The sequence below is a fragment of the Danio rerio genome, chromosome 10 (assembly GCF_049306965.1).
Source record: "Danio rerio strain Tuebingen ecotype United States chromosome 10, GRCz12tu, whole genome shotgun sequence".
NCBI classification, from domain to species: domain Eukaryota; kingdom Metazoa; phylum Chordata; class Actinopteri; order Cypriniformes; family Danionidae; genus Danio; species Danio rerio.
Window position 1 is genome coordinate 45,831,059 of NC_133185.1, and position 22,525 is coordinate 45,853,583.

General features: G+C 35.2%; 5 protein-coding genes across 10 annotated transcripts in view; 2 read left to right on the plus strand and 3 right to left on the minus strand.

Moving 5' to 3' along the window:
• LOC137487290 (trace amine-associated receptor 13c-like) overlaps positions 1–22,525 on the minus strand; it is a 111,775-nt gene that overhangs the window by 86,316 nt on the left and 2,934 nt on the right. The gene's annotated exons all lie outside the window — the stretch shown is intronic.
• Positions 8,812–9,993, plus strand: LOC137496548 (trace amine-associated receptor 13c-like). The gene has a single exon (XM_068223870.2). The coding sequence runs from the start codon at positions 8,877–8,879 to the stop codon at positions 9,927–9,929; it is 1,053 nt and encodes a 350-aa protein (XP_068079971.2). The 5' UTR covers positions 8,812–8,876; the 3' UTR covers positions 9,930–9,993.
• LOC137496549 (trace amine-associated receptor 13c-like) lies at positions 10,461–11,606 on the plus strand. The gene has a single exon (XM_068223871.2). It carries the CDS (start codon positions 10,555–10,557, stop codon positions 11,539–11,541), a length of 987 nt encoding a protein of 328 aa, XP_068079972.1. The 5' UTR covers positions 10,461–10,554; the 3' UTR covers positions 11,542–11,606.
• Positions 10,956–17,464, minus strand: taar16f (trace amine associated receptor 16f). Its single transcript, XM_073915202.1, has one exon. The coding sequence runs from the start codon at positions 15,609–15,611 to the stop codon at positions 14,616–14,618; it is 996 nt and encodes a 331-aa protein (XP_073771303.1). The 5' UTR covers positions 15,612–17,464; the 3' UTR covers positions 10,956–14,615.
• taar16g (trace amine associated receptor 16g) lies at positions 18,413–20,482 on the minus strand. Its single transcript, XM_017358092.4, has one exon. The coding sequence runs from the start codon at positions 20,382–20,384 to the stop codon at positions 19,389–19,391; it is 996 nt and encodes a 331-aa protein (XP_017213581.1). The 5' UTR covers positions 20,385–20,482; the 3' UTR covers positions 18,413–19,388.

Below are 22,525 nucleotides of genomic sequence, written 5' to 3' on the forward strand. Positions count from 1 at the left end.
TTATCTAGGTATTCGGCAAAGGTGTTAACAGGCACCTCTGCGTGCACATTTGCTAAAAAACATACCATAATAACTCTAATTGATCTTCAGAGGGTACAGTAATTGATTTTACAAATGCTCAATAATTAGTCCCGGAATGAATTACTGGAATCACAACGCTGCTCAATGGCATCTCTGGCCCTTTGTGTATAGTGATGGCATCAATCAATGCCAAGTTCAACATGAGGGCACAACATGAAGGCACCACACTCACGACACACAGCACTTTATTGATTGACAGACCAATGAAGTTTACTTGAAAATAAATAATGCCTAACCTGTCATTTTACAAATTTTTTCGCTGAGTTTTGATGTTTGTGAATTAATTTGTGCTATTGAAGAGTGAAACACTAAGTTTAAAAAAAAAATTCTTGGATGAAGCACATTATTGTATTTAAAGAGGTACAGAATTAATTTTTTGAAGAGAGAATCCATTTCGCATATGAGCCCAATTCACATAGATGTCAACAACTGGGAATAATCATAAGATTAAAGCACATCACTTCTCAGGCATTTCATGACAAGATAAATAAATCAGCAGCATCTTAAATCTGTGAAATCGCACTTTAACATGCACCAGCACAGTAACACAATGACATGTCAGAACCAGATAAAGTGTTCAGTCAGTCCAGTATAAACTGGCCTCTGCACTAGAGATCTACATGGGCTAACTTGGATCCAAAAAACCCAAAGTCCAATCCAAGACCCAAGTGGGTTCAGGTGCAAAACCTTGACTTGTGCCTCCAAATTTAAAATAATTGTACTTTTTTTTTTCAAATGGCCTTGAACAAACCCATTACCTTTAACAGAGTGTCTAGTGATGATGATGATGAGTGACTGAGAAGGAATATAGTTTATACTAGCTACTTGGAAATAAGAACATTCTGAAAAACGCATGTAAAAAAATTAACTTGTTTATAAATCTCACACAGAAATCTATCTGAAAGCTAGAAGTGAGGAAATCCACTTGTGACCATGACTAATCATGCAGGAAAGGCCATTTCTTTTTATGTGCACGATCACGTTACTGCATATGAGGTAAACAAAATAAATCACAACTGAAAGCCAAACTCAGGAATAACTTGTATGCATCAGTCAGACATTATTACAAAGTAATAACATTAAAACTTTAAATAGATATGAGGAATGAAAAAAAAAATCCAAACCAATCACCAGGACAGCAGATTTTTTGGTGACCGAATGCATGACTGCAGGATTTGCACATATCAGTACAACAGACTCTGGTCAGACTTCAGTCTAATTTCATCAGGTACTTATTGAGTTGGAAATTTACTTTAACATCTGAATTAAGGCACATTGAGTAATGTAGTTTAGGACCAGAGATGAACTCTGCGAAAGTTTTACAAAGTAAAATTTGATGGACTACATTAGCAGTAGGCTATAATCTAGTGCTCAGTTACTACAGTTCACATTTTGGTTTCAAGCTAACTATGTAATTGATGTTACTGATGTAAATATTGAAAAAGGTTGCTGTCAAAGTGGGTGGTAGGTGGGTTGGTCAAACCAATCTTACAACTGTATAAATGAAAGGACAAAAAGGAGAGCAGAACAAACTCCTAACAGGAGCTGAATCACTCATGGCCTACGAGACAGAGGAGACTCAGTACTGCTATCCTGCCTTCAACTCATCATGTGTAAAAGGAAAACGCTCCAATTATGAATCCAATATCTTGTATGTGTTTTTTTCACTGCTGTCAGCATGGACTGTGTTTCTGAACCTGCTGGTGATCTTCTCCATCTCTCATTTCAAGAAGCTTCACACTCCAACCAACATGATTATTCTGTCTCTGTCTGTGGCTGATCTGCTTGTTGGACTTATTGTGATGCCAATAGAGGCCACTGAACTAATTGAGACGTGTTGGTACTTTGGAGACACTTTGTGTAACCTGTTTTTGATACTAATGGGTCTCCTCACTTCTACATCTCTTTGTAGTTTAGTTTTAATTGCTGTGGATCGTTATGTCGCTGTGTGTCATCCTTTAATGTATCCACAGACAATAACAATGAATAGAACTTTAATCATTGTTTGTTTCAGCTGGTTTTTTTCTTCAGCTTATAATATTATTTTAAGCATCACTCATACATCAGATGGGTGCTACGGTGAATGTAATGTTCAACTAACTTTTGAATGGAAAGCGACTGATTTGGTACTTTCCTTCCTGCTTCCTTGTACAGTGATCATAACTTTACATTTGAGGATATTTTATGTTGTTCATCAGCAGGTGAAGGTTATAAACTCTCAAATGAAGAGTGAAAAATGTGTAATGGAGGGTTCAGTGAAGAGAAAATCTGAGAGCAAAGCAGCTTTGATATTAGGAATTATTGTGGCAATTCATCTGATTTGTTTTATTACATATTATATCTTGACTCTAACTGATAGCATGGCTATTCCACCCACCGTACTCTCCTGTCTAATATGTTTTTTATACATTAATTCAAGTCTGGACCCTCTTCTCTATGCTCTCTTTTACACCTGGTTTAGAAAATCAATCAAGCACATCTTAACTCTTAAAATATTTCAACCGGAATCCTCTCAGGTTAATATTTTGACAAATCATTAATGATGTTTTAATATAATTTGTTTAAAAATGAAAGAGCCTGTTTTTCAAAGTGCTCCCTCTTTTGTAATTTAGAAAGCATTTTAGATTTTATTCAAACAAATACACAAAAAACATGTAAATGTATGTGCCATTAATTTGTTCATTCTCTGTATGTTGCTGACATGATCAGGAGACTTATTGTGATGCCTATGGAGGCCATCAAACTGACTGAGATGTGTTTGAACTTTAAAGATATGTTGTATGACTTGCTGCTGATAGTTGTGGTCTGCTTATTTTCTTTTTTTTATTTAGTTTTGATTGTTGTTGATGATTATGTAGCTGTGATTTCCCCCTTAATATATCTACTAAAAAAAATAACAATGACCAGAACGTTAATTGTTGTTTGTTTCTGCTGATCTAATTATTCAGCTTATAATACTGTTTTAAGTGTCTCACACAGAACAGATGAGTGTCACTGTAAATGCAGTGTGAAGCTACCTTTTAAATGGTGAGCCACTGATATAATATTTTCCTTCCATTTTCATTGTGCACTGATCATAACTTTACATTTGAGCATATTTGATGTTTTACATCAACACGTTAAAGTAATACAATCTCGAATGAAGAGACACAAATGTGTAAGATGCAAGGCTTCACTTGAGAGAAAGCTCTGACATTAGGAATAATTGTGGCGATTCATCTGCTTTGCTGGATTCCAGTTTAACTGATAGCATGACAATCTCACACACATTATACATGCTCTAAGGCAGGGGTGTCCAAAGTCGGCCCTGGAGGGCCGGTGTCCTGCTGACTTTAGCTCCAATTTGCTTCAACACACCCGCCTGAAAGTTTCTAGTATATCTATTAAAAGCTTGACTAGCTGGTTCAGGTGTGTTTGATTAAGGTTGGAGCTAAACTTTCCAGGACACCGGCCATCCAGGACAGAGTGTGGACACCCCTGCTCCAAAGTCTGATATGAGTCTTGTATATTAGTTCATGTCTGAATCCTCCCCTATGCTTTGTTCTACATCAATCAATCAATCAATCAATCAAAAACATCTTAACTCATAACTTTAAAAAAATGGTTCACCCAAAAATGTAATTCTGACATGATTTATTCCTTTATTAGTATTATTACATTATTACATATTATTATTACAAAGGATGATACATTACAAAATGCTGGTAGTTGGCACCCATTGACTTGTCCAGTCATTTTATTCAGAAGTCGATGGATGCCAGCAACAAGCATTATTCAAAACAATTTCTTCTGAGTTCAACAGAAGAAAAAAACTAAAAAGGTTTAAACCCACATGAAAGGTTTGATGATGAGGTCTTTTTCATTTTTGACTAAAGCTAGCATCCTCTCAGGTCAGTATCTTAACAATCATTGAAGATATTTTTAACAGAATTTGTGTTTTATTTAATAAAGCCGATGTCCTGACATTTGATTATACCCATCATATTATGCTAACAACACTGTATTTGAAAGGTTCTACGATTGGGTTAAAGCAGCGGCTCCCAACAGTGGGGTCTTTAATTTAAAAAAAAATCTTAGCAGTGGATAATAGTATTACTGAAATGAATATACAAACTAAATAAATATGTATTTACACTAGTGGTGGGCTGTTAATGCGAGATTCTTATCGTGTGATAAAAAAAAATAATTGCCATTAATCTATTCTCAAATTTGGGTTGGGAGCTGCGTCTAATCTACGCAGGCTTTGATGACCTTCACATTGATATATAATCGCGGATGTATACCTGATCGGTGAGCCATCTGACAAAAGAGTGCCCTTCTGAATCAAATCAGCAGGATGTCTGACTTTAACTGCAGTTCGGCAGTTTCACTTTAACTCATGAACGTTTCATTCATTATCCTGTGGCAAGCTGGAGTATTAGACAAAAATAAGGAGTAAGGACTGGTGAGAGTGTTATGGAATTTAATAGCGTATGCCAAATGGAAAGAAAAAAAACTTCCGTATTTCACAGTGTGTGTGTGTGTGTGTGTGTGTGTGTGTGCGGTCCTTTACTGATAGCAGCCGTGTGAATCTTGTCAGAAAATGTGGCAAAAGGTCCAAAAGACTGCAGTGTTTTCTTCAATAATGCCACTGATATCCACATACTAGAGATGCGCGGATGGGCTATTATTTCATCCGCAACCGCATGACAAAATTCATCATCTGTCCGCCATCCATCCGCAGTAACATTTTTGACCAATTTTTAAAACCACATCCGCTCGCCATCTGCTGATTGTGCTCTTTATTTGAATGGCTTATTCCTTTTTATTATTAAATGAATGTTTCTTTATTGATCATTATAGAATAGAGAATGACTTTAATGTAGACATGCAGTTAATCCAAACGTGCAAGTCATTATTTGACGACGCTTTGAAGTGACGCTTAAGATACGAGGATGTGTCTTTTCACTTGATTCGATTCCTCGGTTCTTGAGTCTTTTCCTTGCGTCCTTCCCTCGTATCCCGGTGGGGTGGAAACACGAGGAAAGAAAGCAAGGAAAAAAAACAAGGATGCACAAATAAGAAATGAGAAGCACCCGAGCTCTCAGAATATCAGCAGTGAACTCCGTCTCCAATCGGCGCATAGGGACAAAAGTAAATAAATAGCCTAAATTAAACGCACTGTACTATACAAATTTTTTTATTGTAGCCTAATAGAAAACGCATTGACACATCATTTCAACATGCTGCTATTTAGCCTACTACTAAATGCCTATTTCACTTTATTTTTTAGTAAATAGATAGAATAATAAGTCATTTACATTATAGCCTAATAATGTTTACATTTGTAGTTGTCCATAGCAACCCCAAAAAGGTACCTGATTGCCTTCCACATCCAATTAATGGGCACAGTTTTTCGACTATTTTTTTATTTTTTTATTTTTTTTTATTTTTTTTTTTTTGCTGTGGATGTTATTGAGCTTGTAGAAATCGGAAACAACACAGTTCTGCGACAAGATGAACCTTTATTTATATCTCTATCAGACAATACCTATTTTATATGCCAAAAGAAACAACAGGCAGTAAAAAATAATAACATAAATGTCTTAATAAGGCATAGGCTATAGTCGCATGCTTTGGCAAACAGTTGAAAATTTTTTTAATAAAAACGTCATATCTTGCCTAAGCCTTGTAGGCTCAGTCACCACTACAATTAGAAATTAAATTAGAAAAATAGATATGCCATCCCTCTTTGAGCGAACAAAGTCTGACCAGGCTAAGTGCATGTATGACAAGTGCCCCAATAACCCATGGACTTAGGATTATCCCCATTCCCCTCAAACTTGAAGCATAACGAAATACTACGCCAGTTGCGACAAAGAATTTCTGGCAAAATAACCTTAGCCTCGGAACGTAAAAGCGAGGCCAACATGTCTAGAATAGAATAGGCTAAACCAATATGAACGTAAAATTATCAGCTGACCGAACTCAAAAGTTTATATTGAACATATGTGTAGCCTAAATAACATAGGCTAAGTGGTTTAATATGCCTGACCTTAGGTCTAGTTTGCTTTTTTCTTGGCACAATGCAGGAATAAAATAGCATCTACAGTGTCAGGATTCAGACGGGAGCGCCTGCATAGCCACTATAATGCGCCCTGCTGCACTGAAGGAGCGCTCGCTCGCAGCACTTGTTGCTGAAATGCATAGAATTCTCTTGGAAAGGTGCTGTAGTCGTGGGAATGCCTGGCCTTATTTCTCCCAAAAGGAAGTCGATTTTCCTCTGCTGATCCGTCTATACGGAAGTTTGTAGAGGAATACTTCTGTACTTCATCCAGAATTAGTGTATCCGATTCCTCCTCCCATTCTGTGAAGTCAGTCCTAGGCTTTTTCGTTGGTGCGCCAGCTATGCCTATAAAAACAGTACAACCGCCCGCCACCCGCCCGAATTTAATTAAAATATTATTTTTTCGTAACGTCATCCGCCCGATCTGCGGTTTATCCGCGGAGTCCGCGGCTATAACCGCCAACCGCGCATCTCTACCACATACTCCACATGTCTTAATTTCTTTTCTGCTTACTTCAGTTACGATTTAGTTGGATTAAGTTCATCAAAAATAGCTGTTTGAGCTTATGTAGGTCTAATGTTTAAAATTAATCTTTAACTGAATAAACAGTGAGTAAACATAAGTACATCTTATAAAACTGGGCGACGCAGTGGGTAGTGCTGTCGCCTCACAGCAAGATGGCCGCTGGTTTGCTGGTTCGAGCCTCGGCTGGGTCAGTTGGCATTTTTGTGTGGAGTTTGCATGTTCTCCCTGCGTTTGCGTGGGTTTCCTCCGGGTGCTCCGGTTTCCCCCACAGTCCAAGGGCATGCGGTACAGGTGAATTGGGTAGGCTAAATTGTCCGTAGTGTATAAGTGTGTGTGTGGATGTTTCTCAGAGATGGGTTGCAGCTGGAAGAGTAAAAACGTACTTGATAAGTTGCAGGTTTATTCAGCTATGGCGACCGCTTTTTTATAAATGGACTAAGCCCCTGGTCTAATGCGCCACCTGGCTTGAGAAACCCATTCTCAAACTCATTATTTTGGTAGCACACATATTCTGAATGCCTTCGGCAGAATTCAAATGAGCCATTTTAATCTAGATTAATCTACATTACTGCAAATTTAATGAGCGATCATAGTATTAAATGTGGAGGGGGGCATTACAATGTTTTCTGGGGAAAAAGGCGGTCTCAGGCAAAAAAAAGGTTGGGAACCACTGGGTTAAAGGATTGGTGAAGCATATGCTGAGTTCAGACTGCATGATTTTAGCCACGATTGTGACTTGGCAACAGGTTTCGAGAAATCGAACTCAAATGCCTGAAATCACAGGCAAATCAGTGCTCCTTCAAGTGAGTACCAATTACACAATGTGAACTATCAAAGCTGCCATCTGAGAGAATCACAAATGAGTCACCAACACCTGTGAGATTTGTCATGCTAAAGAGATGGACTGGTCGGCGATTAAAAATCATACCGTGAGAAATGTGTTCTGATTGAAAATAACATTGCCAATTACCTACAGTCAATGAGAGAGCAGCATCCACTAGTGTGGGTATCTGCAGGCCAGCGGGAGGTTGGGGCAGAAGTTAAAAATGCTTTACAGTCTATTTGGACCCAAGAAATAGAGAAAAACTAGTGTAAATTTGAAGTGTCATCTAAGCAATATCACAACCAGCTTAAAAAAAACAGAAAACAGTTGAGGAGAAATTGCTAAATCCCTTCAAAGCCCGGTGAGCAAAATAAGTATATTTTCTACCCCACTAAAGGCTTCTTTCTTATTATGCGTTCAATAACAAAAGATATACTATTTGACCTTACGTTGTTTTCATGTCACTTCTCACTTGTGTTTGGTTGCAAGACATAGCTTGCGGGCTGAGAAAGATGTCTGCGATTCTTTATATTGTAAAATCAAAGAGTTGTAAATCCTCTGTCACCGATCCATCCCGCAGTGTAAAGACAGCAGCAACAGAGCGCTAGCCCAGATACTCATGCAATGTGAAAACATCTGTGATGCCACTACTTTGAAAATCATGCAGTCTGAACTCTGCATTAGGGAGTTATTACAGCCACACAGATATTATCAGACCAATTCACATTTAACTTTATGCTGGTACACAATCTGACAGGTAGAATATTTCATCATCAAAATGTGCTACCTACTTTTTGAATGGGAGAAATTAAAAGCTGACAGTGTGAGACAAATCAACAGAACAGCAGTTTTAATGTGTCATAAAGGTCACCCTGTATTGTAATTTAGGAGGGGTTTCAGGTTAAAACTTACAAAATGAATTAAATTAACATGCAAATGTAACAAGTTTCACAATTTGTTACTTTACACTACCCAACCTCATATGAAAAATTATTTAAAATGTAATTCTGATCTTCAGAATAGACACCTACATACAACACGCTGCATTAAGTCTCGATCAGAATCTTCTAAGGACAATGTCAAAGTTATTCTTAGTAAATAAACAGAACATGCCAATCGAAAAGATTAGTAGATGACAGTAAAACTAAAATATCAAAATATGCTTTTACAGATGCAGTTCATTTCCTTTAATGTTAAAATTTCTAATTCAGTATAGATCTAATCACATATCCTATATCTCTATTTCTATGCTTTCATTCAGTGTAAATTAGTAGTCAGCCTAAGCAACTTAGTGTACGATTGTGTCTTTTTCCTTTTTCTTTTTTTGACAGGAAATACAATGCCACTATAGAATTTCAGACTGGGTGGGTGGGTTGGCCATTCTGAGCTCAACACTATAAATGAAAGGACAGAAAGGAGAGCAGAACAAACTCCTAACAGAAGGAGACTCACTCATGGCCTATGAGACAGAGGATCAGGAGACTCAATACTGCTTTCCTGACATCAACTCATCATGTGTTAAAGGAGAACGCTCCAGTTATGAATACTACAGCATGTATGTGTTTTTTTCATTGCTGTCAGCATGGACTGTGTTTCTGAACCTCCTGGTGATCATCTCCATCTCTCACTTCAAGAAGCTTCACACTCCAACCAACATGCTCATTCTCTCTCTGGCTGTAAATGATCTACTTGTTGGACTTATTGTGATGCCAATAGAGGCCATCAAGCTGATTGGGACGTGTTGGTACTTTGGAGATACATTGTGTGATCTGTTTTTGATAATTATGGGTCTGCTCCTCTCTACATCTCTTTGCAATTTGGTTTTAATTGCTGTTGATCGTTATGTAGCTGTGTGTCACCCTTTACTGTACACACAGAAAATAACAATGACTAGAACCTTATTTATTGTTTGTATCTGCTGGGTTTTTACTTCATCGTATAATATTGCTATTGTAAGAAGTACCTCACACAGAACAAGCGGGTGTTATGGTGAATGTAATGTTAAGCTATCTCTTGAATGGAGAGTAACAGATTTAATATTTTCCTTCCTGCTTCCTTGTACAGTGATCATAACTTTACATTTGAGGATATTTTATGCTGTACATCAGCAAGTGAAAGTGATCAACTCTCAAATGAAGAGAGGTAAAGTTGCAATAGGGGGATCAGTGAAGAAAAAAACTGAGAGCAAAGCAGCTCTGTCATTAGGAATAATTGTCGCAATTCATCTGCTTTGCTGGATTCCATACTTTATATTGACTCTAACTGATAACATGGCAATTCCACCCACCGTTTTATATTGTTTAATATGGGTCTTGTATATTAATTCATGTCTGGATCCTCTTTTCTATGCTTTCTTTTACACCTGGTTTAGAAAATCAATCAAACACATCTTAACTCTTAAAATATTTCAGCTAGCATCCTCTCATATCAATATTTTTACAAATAATTCATGAAGTTGTGTTTCAAAGTGATAAAGCTTGTTTAAACTCCTCAAAGCGTACCATGTATCGTAATATAGAACACTTTGTAGATTTTAATGTAAACAAATACAAATATTTAAAAAGTAAATGCAATAGGTTTCACAATTTTATACTTCATGTTATTAAACCTCATATGAAACCTTGATTTAAAATGTAATTCAGATCTTCAGAAGAAACACCTGCATGCAACACATTGCATTAGTCCTCCATAAAAAAAATATTTTAAGGCCATATAACTATACCAACAAAAACAATTACCACACGTCAGTAAAACCAAAATATCAAAATGTGCTTTTACAGTTCCATGACTTTCCCTCTAATATTGCTAAACCTTTATATTCATTAATTGAAGTACAGATTCAATCACATATCCTATATCTTTATTTCTATACAAGTTCATTTACTGTAAATCAGTTGTCAGCCTAAGCAAGATAGTGTACAATTATGGATTTTTTTTTTCTTTTTGACAAGAAAAACATTTCAATTAAAGAATTTCATACTAGGTAGATGGGTTGGCCATTCTGAGCTCAACACTATAAATGAAAGGATAAAGGAGAGCAGAACAAACTCCTAACAGGGGGAGACTCACTCATGGCCTATGAGACAGAGGATCAGGAGACTCAATACTGCTTTCCTAACATCAACTCATCATGTGTCAAGGAGAATCGATCCAGTTATGAATATTATATCATGTATGTGTTTTTTTCATTGCTGTCAGCATGGACTGTTTCTGAACCTGCTGGTGATCATCTCCATCTCTCACTACAAGAATCTTCACACTCCAACCAACATGATTATTCTCTCTCTGGCTGTTGCTGATATGCTAATGGGACTTATTGTGATGCCTGTGGATGCCATTAAGCTGATTGAGACCTGTTGGTACTTTGGAGAAAGTTTGTGTGATGTGTTTATAATAATTATGGGTCTACTTCTCTCAACATCTCTTGGTAATTTAGTTTTAATTGCTGTTGATCGTTATGTAGCTGTGTGTCACCCTTTAGTGTATCCACTAAAAATAACAATGACTAAAATGTTAATCATTGTCAGTTGCTGCTGGCTTTTTTCTTCAGCTTATAATATTACAATTGTAAAAAGTACCTCACAGAGAAAAGATGGGTGTTACAGCGAATGTAATGCTACCCTTACATATGAATGGAGAGCTATTGACTTAATATTTTCATTCCTGCTTCCTTGTACAATTATCATAACTTTACATTTGCGAATATTTTATGTTGTACATCAGCAAGTGAAAGTGATCAACTCTCAAATGAAGCGAGGAAAATCTGTCATGGAAAGTTCAGTGAAGAGAAAATCTGAGAGCAAAGCAGCTCTGACATTAGGAATAATTGTAGCTATTCATCTGCTTTGCTGGATCCCATACTATATATTGACTCTAACTGATAACATAGCTATTCCACCCACCGTATTATATTGTCTAATATGGGTCTTATACATTAATTCATGTCTGAATCCTATTCTCTATGCTTTCTTTTACCCCTGGTTTAGAAAATCATTCAAACACATCTTAACTCTTAAAATATTTCAGCTAGCATCCTCTCATGTCAATCTTTTCACAAGTAATTAGTAATGAAACATAATAATCAAGTACAGTAAGTATGATTATGCAATAAGAATTGTATGCCTGTTTCAATGTCTTACAAAGTGTCCCTTATATTATAATTTAGATTATATTTTAGATCAGTTTAACAGATAATAAAAAGGAAAATAAATGTGTCCAAAATAACAAATGTATTTTATTCAATATTTTCTGCCACATTTCAGTAAAAAGGAAAAACTGCCACTAAACATATGCTGTATAATTGTGAGAACAATCAATATGTATGTGCTTTTCAAAATAGTTTTAAACATGCAAATCTCAAATTAAATTTAGACTAATACACAATAAATAGACATTAATTTAACAGATTACAAAATGTATTACTTCATGTTTATCAACCTCGCATTAAACCTAAATCAGAAATGTAATTCTTCATATGAACACTCTACATTATACACAAGGCGCATTGATTATCCGTCATAAAATTCTCATTACATATGCCAAATAGGTTCTTAGTAAATGTATAAAGTATCCCATTTAAAAGAGATTTCTAGATTTTAGATAAACAAATATATGCCTGTACAATTCCAGTTCTTGTTAAAGCTTCATAGTCTATGTTGACGTATATATATCCTATCTGTCAAATATCTTATGTCTCTATATTTCTACATGCTTTCTTTCAGTGTTTTATTTAGAAGTATATCGAAGCAGAGGTTGTATACGACTCTGCCTTTTTTTCCTACAGAAAAAACAGCAATACCATTAGAAGATCAGGATACACAATACTGCTTCCCTGCCATCAACTAATCATGTGTCAAGGGAAACGCTCCATACATGAATGGAATTTTGTGTTTTGTGTTTCATTGCTGTCAGCATGGACTGTGTTTTTGAACCTGCTGGTGATCATTTCCATATCACACTTCAAGCAGATTCACACTTGATTATTGACAAACATGATAATTCTCTCTCTGGCTATAACTGATCAGAATTATTGTGATTCCAATAGAAGCTATTAAAGTAACCCTAAACCCTAACATGGTGGTATTTTGATACATATTAAATGGAGTGGAGTGTTTATAAATACTTGAATCAGCATCTCTTAGTAATGTAGTTTTAATTGCTGTTGATCTTTACCTACAGTAGATGCATGTCACCCTTTACTGTACCTACTAAAAGTAACAACAACTAAACATTTTATGAGCATCTTTGCTGGTTTCTTGTTCTTATTTTCTGCTTCCTTGGCATCAAGATCATACCTTTATATTTTAGGATACTCTATTTTGCACAAAATTATTAATATACTTTTAAAAACTTTTTAAATTGAGTTTCCAAAAAGGCGTCTTTAAATAAAATGTATTATCATTAATATTATTAAAGAAATTTAATTCGCTTTGCTGGATTCCATCTAGAAAATATGGTCAATGATGCAATCATTTCCAGATTTCTAATGTAGACCTTATTAGCTTGGGTCTGAATCCAGCCATCTAAGCTTTAATTTATATTTGATACATTTAAAAAAGGCAATTAAACATATCTGAACTTTAAAATTACGTTATGTATAACTCTCTCATATGGTCATTTACACTTACCATTAAGTCATACAAATTACACAAAAATAAGAGAACAAAAAATAAAATAAGAGTAAGTTTTGTACAGAACCATACTGTATGTGTATTTAGATTTTTTTTCTAATTTACAATAGAATAAGGTATATTCAGAATTGTCATATGACTTGATAACTATATATTTTTTACTCAATTCAGCTTAATAAGTAAGTACTTTACATTTAAATGAACAAGTAAGCAGGCCGAAACTATGCTTGCTGGAAGCACCTTGTGATGTAATCAGAGAAGGTGCTCTTTTCTCGACCATAAGCATCAGAAAATATCCAATCCACTTCCCTTGGTACAAAGACTTATAAAGCACTTATTTTCTTATTTTCATTGGTTACTTTACATTTTTTATTAAAACCAAGACATCCATGAGCAGTTTACTTTAAGTTTATTGGTACTTTACATACAGTTTAATTCCAGAGAACCATTACAGCTCTCACTTATTGACACATTAAAGATCTAAACCTCTAAAATCAAACTGCATACTTTTATTTTGCTTTTAAAGGTTTAGCTCCGCTTTATTGGCACAACAATAATGCAAAAGCATTGTAAAGTTAACAATGTACAGTAAACAAAATGTTTCAGAAGAGATTAATAATTAAATCATAAATCATATAATCCATTTCAACTTTTTAAACGTATTTAGCCGCTATGATAACAGTGAAAGATTAGACATGGTTCTTTTGTGACATTTAGGACAAATTCAGTTTTCTCGTTTTCTGTTAGCTGTATAGATTTGCTTGCTTCAAATTAATTTACACCTTTTTTCCATATAAAATCATGAGTTATGGAGAAGCAACTGTATAATGTGCAGGCCAATATCATATTTAGTCAAACAAACAGTCTAATAAATTAAATAAATTCTCAATTAAAGAGAAAATCTCTGATATGAACAACATTTTTTACAAAACAGATTCCGAATCAAACTTATATTCTCTATTTTTATAATTTGCTTATCAAAACAAACTTTTAAAGTCCATTGAGACACTAAATGTATATTGAAATTAACACTAGATCAGCATTACTTACCATATTAAGCAATACTTTTGCCTGTGTTAGGTTTCTACTTCGAGTTTAAACATTTTCATAAAGAAGAATATCTCAGGCATTCAACAAAGTCTTTAACAATAGTCTTTAACAGGACAAAAGATTTAGTGTCACTCAGAACTAATCATTAAATCCAAATATTTCGAAACAATACACAAAAGCTGATGCTTTACTAGCCTTCACAACAGTTTTACAATAAAACCCAACTAAACCATTTGCAAAACAGATTATAGATTATGTGGAAGGAATAATCATCTAAAACTAACATTATGTAATCATTTAAAGCTGCATGACTTTCTTTCATTTTATGAACGTTGAGATTTTTTTTTAGACTCCATAAAAAAGAAAGAGTTTTGGGACAACACATGGGTGAAAATAATTTTGTGCAGAAAAACCCTTTTCATACATTCTTTAGTTTTACATTTAAGCAACAGCAGGAGATCATTTCTCCTCCATGAATAGGTTGAAATATTGTGATGAAGGTTCTAATATTTTCAGAGTTAAAATGTATTTTGTTGATATTCTAAACCATTTATAATACATTGCATAAATTAGTGGATTCATTAATGAATTCATGCATAAAATCCAGTACATTATATTAATTACAAGGGAGTCATTGGTGTCTTGCCCAAGAGTAAGTGCAGCTATATAATATGGTATCCAGCAAAGGAGATAGATCATCACAACAACCCCTAAGGATTTTGCAGCCTTTTTTTCTGACTTTACCTTTCTGTCTGTGAGTGCATTTATATGCTCAGCTTGATGTTTTGCTATAAAGCAGATTTTCAGATATAAATAAATGATTAAACAACATGGGGTCACAAAACAGACTAAGGCATCTGTTATTATATATTCCAACTTAATAAAAAATATACATTCCCCAATACATGTATGGTTTTTCTCTGGATAGAGTATAGCTTCATACATAATGAGTAAAGAATATATGCTAGAAAACACCCAGTTTACAACAATAGAATAAACAGCTCTGTTAGTATCAACTCTTGTTGTATATCTCAAAGGGTCATTAACAGCAATATAACGATCCACAGATATAATGATCAAATTACCAAGAGATGCTGTTGTAACCACATATAAAATAAACGGAAATATTGAGCAAAAGATTTCTCCAAAGTACCAGCATGGCTCAATCAATTTGAGGCCAAGTACTGGCATAAGAATCAGTCCAACAATCAGATCAGACATTGCCAAAGAGAAGATCAGCACATTGGTTGGAGTGTGGAGCTGATGGAAGTGAGCGATAGAGATGATCACCAACAAGTTCAGAAACACAGTTAACACCGATACTGTAGAAATAAATATGTACACAAAAATGTACTCCGCTCCAGGTTTTACATTTCTGGTACAAGACAAGTTGTTGTTTGGAAAGCAGTATTGGATCGTTTCATTGTTCGTGTTTGTCCCTCCCCAGTTAGACATTTTGATGAAAGAAGAGTCTGCACGTCATAAGAGAACTATTCCAAATCTGTATGAGAATGCTTGTCAGTTTGGCCTACTGGAGCTCAACAATGACACGACTGTTTTATACCTAAAATGCAGCGACCACCCTTTCAGAATGATGCTTGATTATGCACCTTTTGACCCACCTACCTGTTAAATATTCATAGACCTGTTTAATATGTCCAATAATCATATCCAGTAAAAATTGCTCAGGGCTTGGCAAAATGAAAACTGGTGGGTGGGGGGGTGGGCCGATCGCGAAGTGAAGAACGGGTGGTTGAGAGGGAGGGGGACTGGGAGTTGGCTATCGAGAAGTTTCATTCAGTTGAGAAGCAAGCATTTTTTTTCTCCAAGAGAAAATAGGGGACGTGCTCTGCTAATAATAATAATAATAATAATAATATGAAAAAGAATAGTTCAGGGGTTCTTTCCATTTTATTAGGGTTACTTGTAATGACACTAGCAATGAATTTGAAAACTTATTATTAGAAAAAATCCATAGTTTGATATTAATGCACAACAAAAACAGACATCTTATATGCAAACATTTAAAAAATAGTCACAAAACACAAGATCTCACAAGGTAATTTTCTCACCTGCCATGTCATATAAACGCTAAAGACTATATAAAGTGATATCCTAATGTATAACAAAAAAACGGAGTGAATTGCTCTGTAAAACTAGAATCCAACTCGCTCTTTAAGATCTCAAATCTCAGGGCTTTTGGTAGTCCCTAAAATAGCAAAGTCTACTAAAGGAGGTCGAGCCTTCTCATTTATGGTGTCTAAACTCTGAAATTGCCTTCCTAATAATGTTAAAGGCTCAGACACAATCTCTCAATTCACAACTAGATTAGTGACCTATCGTTTTAGTACACAATGCATCACAAAACAGTAAGACGTATGTGTGCTCCATGCAGGTGAGTGGGCTTGACAAATCACCTGTAGTACACACTCTTCCTGTCTTAATGAGCCAGACATTTTGTTAGAAATACTTATATGCTTTACATGTTTGTTTCTATGTGTTTATATAACAACTAATTTTATTTATAGCACTTTTTTTTTTGCAATATTTAATATCTTTTGTTTAAATACATCATGAACAGCAGCTACGCTAAATACTTTATTTATTCTCTATTTCCACCTGAGGATACTCATCCCGGGGCATCTAGAGATTATGCAGCCACATTGATGCAATTTAAGACCTGTGACGAAATGATGTCAAGGTATCGATAATCCTGGACCAGGCCGTATCTTGAGCAGCTGCTGTTATGGTTATGGAGAAGCGGATAGCATGAGACTGATTTCTGAAAGATCACAGTGACAAACAAATCTTTGTATTGATCCCATGGGCCAGCCTGAACACCCACCGGTAACCTACTCAAACCTGCGGTTCTTCACAATGGATATCCAGTGCTCTTTAGCCTCCACCGCCTAGACTGCCGCTCTGCACAGAAGGTTAGGCTAGAGAAGAAATGGCCGTGCCCAACTGAGCCTAGTTTCTCTTAAGGTTTTTTCCTTCACTTTTGTCAATTAGTGAAGTTTTGTTCCTCACCACTGTCACTACTGGCTTGCTTGATTTGGGAGCTACACATCGATGGATTTGCTGTTCAGTGTTTGGACTTTCAGCAGTGAAAAATAAAACCACATGGGTCTGAACTAAACTGAACTTCAACTCTGAAAACTGTACTGACACAGTTTCAATTGACAAGAACTTCTATGTTAAGCTGCTTTAGCACAATCAACATTGTAAATGCGCTATATAAATAAACATTAATTAAACTGAATTGATCTTGTAATAGGGCAAAACAGTGGCGCAGTAGGTAGTGCTGTCGCCTCACAGCAAGAAAGTCGCTGGGTCTGTCGCCTCACAGCAAGAAGGTCCCTGGGTTGCTGGTTCGAGCCTCGGCTCAGTTGGCGCTTCTGTGTGGAGTTTGTATGTTCTCCCTGCGTTCACGTAGGTTTCCTCCGGGTGCTCCAGTTTCCCCCACAGTCCAAAGACATGCGGTACAGGTGAATTGGGTAGGCTAAATTGTCTGTAGTGTTTGAGTGTGTGTGTGAATGTGTGTGTGGATGTTTCCCAGAGATGGGTTGCAGCTGGAAGGACATCCGCTGCATAAAACTTGCTTTATAAGTTGGCGGTTCACTCCGTTGTTGTGACCCTGGATTAATATAGGGACTAAGCCAACAAGAAAATGAATGAATGAATGAACGATCTTGCAATAGTCTGTCAAGGTGGTGCAGTGGGTAGCATGATTGCCTCACAGCAAGAACATTGCTGGTTCAAGCCCCGGCTGGGTCAGTGTGCATTTCTGTGTGGAGTTTGCATGTTCTCCCCGTGTTACAGTGAGTTTTCTCTGGGTGCTCCAGTTTCCCCCACAGTCTAAAGACAGGCAGAAAAGGTGAATTGAATAAGCTAATTTGGCCATAGCGTATGTGTGTAAATGCAAGTGCGCATGTGTCTTTCCCAGTGTTGGGTTGGGCTGGAAAGGCATCCGCCTCGCAAAACATATTGACAATGATCTCAACAGCAGCAAAAGTCTGTAACAAAGTCAAGGAATCAAAGTAAAAAGCAAGCAGTCTAAAATATAGAATGCCAGCTGCTGGACACAAGTGAAATTAAGAACGGAAAATATATTAACAATTTATGTGGCTGGGTGGAATTTAAGAAACACATATGGATAAAAAAATTATTATGTGCTTATTAATACTGAAAATAATAATTAAAAGGATTAAAAGTAAAAGTTTCTGACTGAATGCTTAGATTTTCTTTTAAAGATGTTTTATTCTTATGCATTTTTGTATTTTTTAGGATAAGCATGTATTTAGACAGGAAGTGAAGTTGGACAAGTCTGCGAGCCAGGATTCAAATTTGGGAAGAATAAAAATAAATAAATAAATAAAATAAAAAAAGACTGTGTGTCAGCAAACTACCCACGAGGCTATCAGTGGCCACAGATTTAAACAATTTGATCAATTATAAAGCCCAGGACACACCAATCTGTCATCAAAAAAACTAGCAGTGATGAAAAATGACAATGTTACAAAAATGACTTCAGAAAAGCGCATTAGTCATGTGCACTCAGTTAACAAGATGATTTGTAGAGGAGAATTTTGCTACATGTTGAGTTAATTATGTTATTGATTATGCAAGTTCATTGTTGAATGCATAAATACATCTGTATTTAGAGCCATCATTAAATTTTTATAACAGAATCATTGTGATTCCAATATAAGCCATTAAATTACCCTAAACCCTAAAATGGTGATATTGTGTAGAGTGTTTATAAAAATTTGAGTCAGCATCTATTAGTAAAATAGTTTTAATTGTTGATGATCTTCTGCATGTCACCCTTTACTGTACCTTTCTAAAAATAACAACTAAAAAATTAATGAGCATCTTTATTTGGTATCGTTAAAAAAAGCAATTAAATATATTTTACCTTTTAAATTATGTTATGTTGGATACTTTTGCATTGTAATTAACAATAATCACTAATTACTTTAAATTATCCTTCATAACAAAGTTCACAATAAAACCTCAACTAAACCATTCTGAAACAGATTCTACTATAAGGATAGTTAATCTAAAAATTAACATTCTGTAAACCTGTATGTGTTTTTGTTACCAAATATGAGATATTTTTACAGGAAAACATCACATTTTTGTCATACCATGTGGGTGAAATTAATTTTGGGGTGAATTAACACCCTTTTTACATGCTTCAGATTCACAATAATATAACCGCAACAAGGATTATTTCTCTTCAATGAAAAGGTTTAAGTATTGTGATGAAGGTTCAAATATTTTCAGAGTTAAAATGTATTTTGTTGATATTCGAAACCATCTATAAAACATAGCATAAATTAGTGGATTCATTAATGAATTCATGCATAAAATCCAGTACATTATATTAATTACAAGGGAATCACCAGTGTCTTGCCCAAGAGTAAGAGCAGCTATATAATATGGTATCCAACAAAGGAGATAGATCATCACAACAACCCCTAAGGATTTTGCAGCCTTTTTTTCTGACTTGACCTTTTTGTCTGTGAGTGCATTTATATGCTCAGCTTGATGTTTTGCTAAAAAAAAGATTTTCAGATATAAATAAATGATTAAACAACATGGGGTGACTAAAGTGACTAAGACATCAGTTATTATATATTCCAGCTTAATAAAAAGTATACATTCTCCAATACATGTATGGTTTTTCTCTGGATAGAGTACAGATTCATACAAAATAAGAAAAGAATATATGCTGGAAAACACCCAGTTTACAACAATAGAAAAGACTGCTCTGTTAGTATCAACTCTTGTTGTATATCTCAAAGGGTCATTAACAGCAATGTACCGATCCACAGATATAATAATCAAGTTGCCAAGAGATGCTGTTACAACCACATAGAAAATAAATGGGAATATTGAGCAAAAGATTTCTCCAAAGTACCAGCATGGCTCAATCAGTTTGAGGCCATGTACTGGCATAAGAATCAGTCCAACAATTAGATCAGCCATTGCCAAAGAGAAGATCAGCACATTGGTTGGAGAGTGAAGCTGATGGAAGTGAGCGATAGAGATGATCACCAACAAGTTCAGAAACACAGTTAACACCGATACTGTAGAAATAAATATGTACACAAAAATGAACTCCGCTCCAGGTTTTACATTTCTGGTACAAGACAAGTTGTTGTTTGGAAAGCAGTATTGGATCGTTTCATTGTCCGCGTTTGTCCCTCCCCAGTTAGACATTTTGATGAAAGAAGACTCTGTGCCTCATAAGAAAACTATTCCTAATCCTTATGAGAATATTGGTCAGTTTGGCCTACTAGAGCTCATCACTGACATGACACATCACTGTTTTATACCTAAAGTACAGCTACCACCCTTTCAGAATGATGCTTGATTATGCACCATTCGACACACCTACAAGTTAAATATTCATAGAGCTGTTTAATATATTCAATAATCATGTCACGATGACACAGATCTATTCAAACACTTATAAAAAACTATTTTTGAGAAAAATAGTCTCAAAACGTAACAATTAATAACAAGGTAATTTTCTCATCTTCTATCTCACATAAATGCTAAGGACCTTATAAAGCGACATTCTGATGTATAATACAAAAATAAGACTGAATTGGTCTGTAGCACTTGTAATAAAATGTTGGACTCCCAAAAACAGTATAAAAGAAATTACTGTTGACGATGATCTCAACAGCAGCAAAAGTCTGTGACAGTCAATGAATCACAGGAAAAGCAAGCAGTCTAAAATATAGAATAACAGCTGCTGGACACAAGTGAAATTAAGAATGGAAAATATAACATTTTATATGGCTGGGTGGAATTTAAGAAACACATTCGAGTGAAAAAAAATTATGATATCCTTTATAATACAGAAAATTATAATTAAATGTATTATAATATACATTTTTAAATTATATAAATTATAATATAAATTCAAAAATATTTATAATAAAATAAAAAAAGATTTACCTTAAATTTTTAAATACTTTTATTTAATAAACAATTAAATATATTATATAGAATTTAGACAAGAAGTGAAGTTGGAGAAGCTTGCGAGTCATGACTTGAATTCCAGACAGATAAAAAAAAAATACAGCAAACTGCCCACGAGGCTATCAGTGGCCAACGATTTTGAACAATTTCATCTATTGTTAATAGATGCTTGTCATCAAAAAACTAGCGGTGATAAAAACTGACAATGTTACCAAAATTATCTCTGAAAAGCTGATCAGTCAGGCGCACTCAGTCAACAAGATGATTTGTAAAGAGCATTTTGCAACATGTGCTGTTAATTGTGTTGATCATTATTCAAGTTTCTTCATTATTTGATCTATAAATACATCTGTATAATAGCAAGTCTCAGAGCCAAAAACAACTTCATGAACAATAATGTTGCTATTGAAGCTTTTAAAAGAAATATAGCCCTAGCCTGTTATTTTTACTCATGTACAATTGTAATGTTTGCACATCTCAGTAGATGTAAATATCTAGCTTATTTGCAGTTGGGATTGCTGCAGATATACAGCTTTTTCCTTATACAAGTCCAAAATGCAGATGCTAGTTTGCAAGGGGCTGTTTTCCATTTTTGGTGTTGTTCAAGCACCAGACAACATGAGGTATTGACACAGTTGGCCTTCATCGCCACTAGTTCTTTCTGGCTGCTTCTACTTGTTCTTATATGAATAAAAAAATGATCTCTGTATCAAAAAAATATTCTCATACAAGTCAGCGTCATTTTTACCCTGACATGGTACTCATAACATCACAAGAGCACACAGATTAACATGGTTCAATGTGGTAAAGGCCAAAAAAGTGAACTAGAAACCCCTGATCAAGAAAGAAGCAGACAACAAAGATAACCCAGACTGCAGCAACATGCATTGCTTTCTAATAGATAAACCACTAATGATACAATACATATCATAAAACAAACTATGTAAACTATTTATATATTATTTATCATGTGTTTATGTCCATATAAACATTCTCAAAGCCTTAATCTAAACAATATAAGCTTGTTAATCTTGTACAGATCCAAGTGTTTGGTATGATAATGAGTAGGCCTATCTCATTCCCAGTGGGAGAGGTTAGATCATTGATTGCATCAGATCAAGTCTGTTTACCTAACACCTCAGATTGTTAGGCTTCAACAGCACGTTTAATGAGACTGACAAACGCTAACAGACACTCAGGGGAATTACACATTTTGACATGAAAACAGCGTCCAGTACAAAAGTGCTGATTGGTCACAAATGAGTTCACAGAACCATTGCATCATTAGTCAACCACAAAGGGCACTAGAGACCAGGTTGTACCTCACCTTTTTTTCATTTAGCATAAAAATGAATGACATGTCAATTAAG

Coding starts and splice junctions, on each gene's coding strand:
- LOC137496548 (XM_068223870.2), top strand. CDS start 8,877: ATGAAAGGACAGAAAGGAGAGCAGAACAAACTCCTAACAGAAGGAGAC.
- LOC137496549 (XM_068223871.2), top strand. CDS start 10,555: ATGAGACAGAGGATCAGGAGACTCAATACTGCTTTCCTAACATCAACT.
- taar16f (XM_073915202.1), bottom strand. CDS start 15,611: ATGTCTAACTGGGGAGGGACAAACACGAACAATGAAACGATCCAATAC.
- taar16g (XM_017358092.4), bottom strand. CDS start 20,384: ATGTCTAACTGGGGAGGGACAAACGCGGACAATGAAACGATCCAATAC.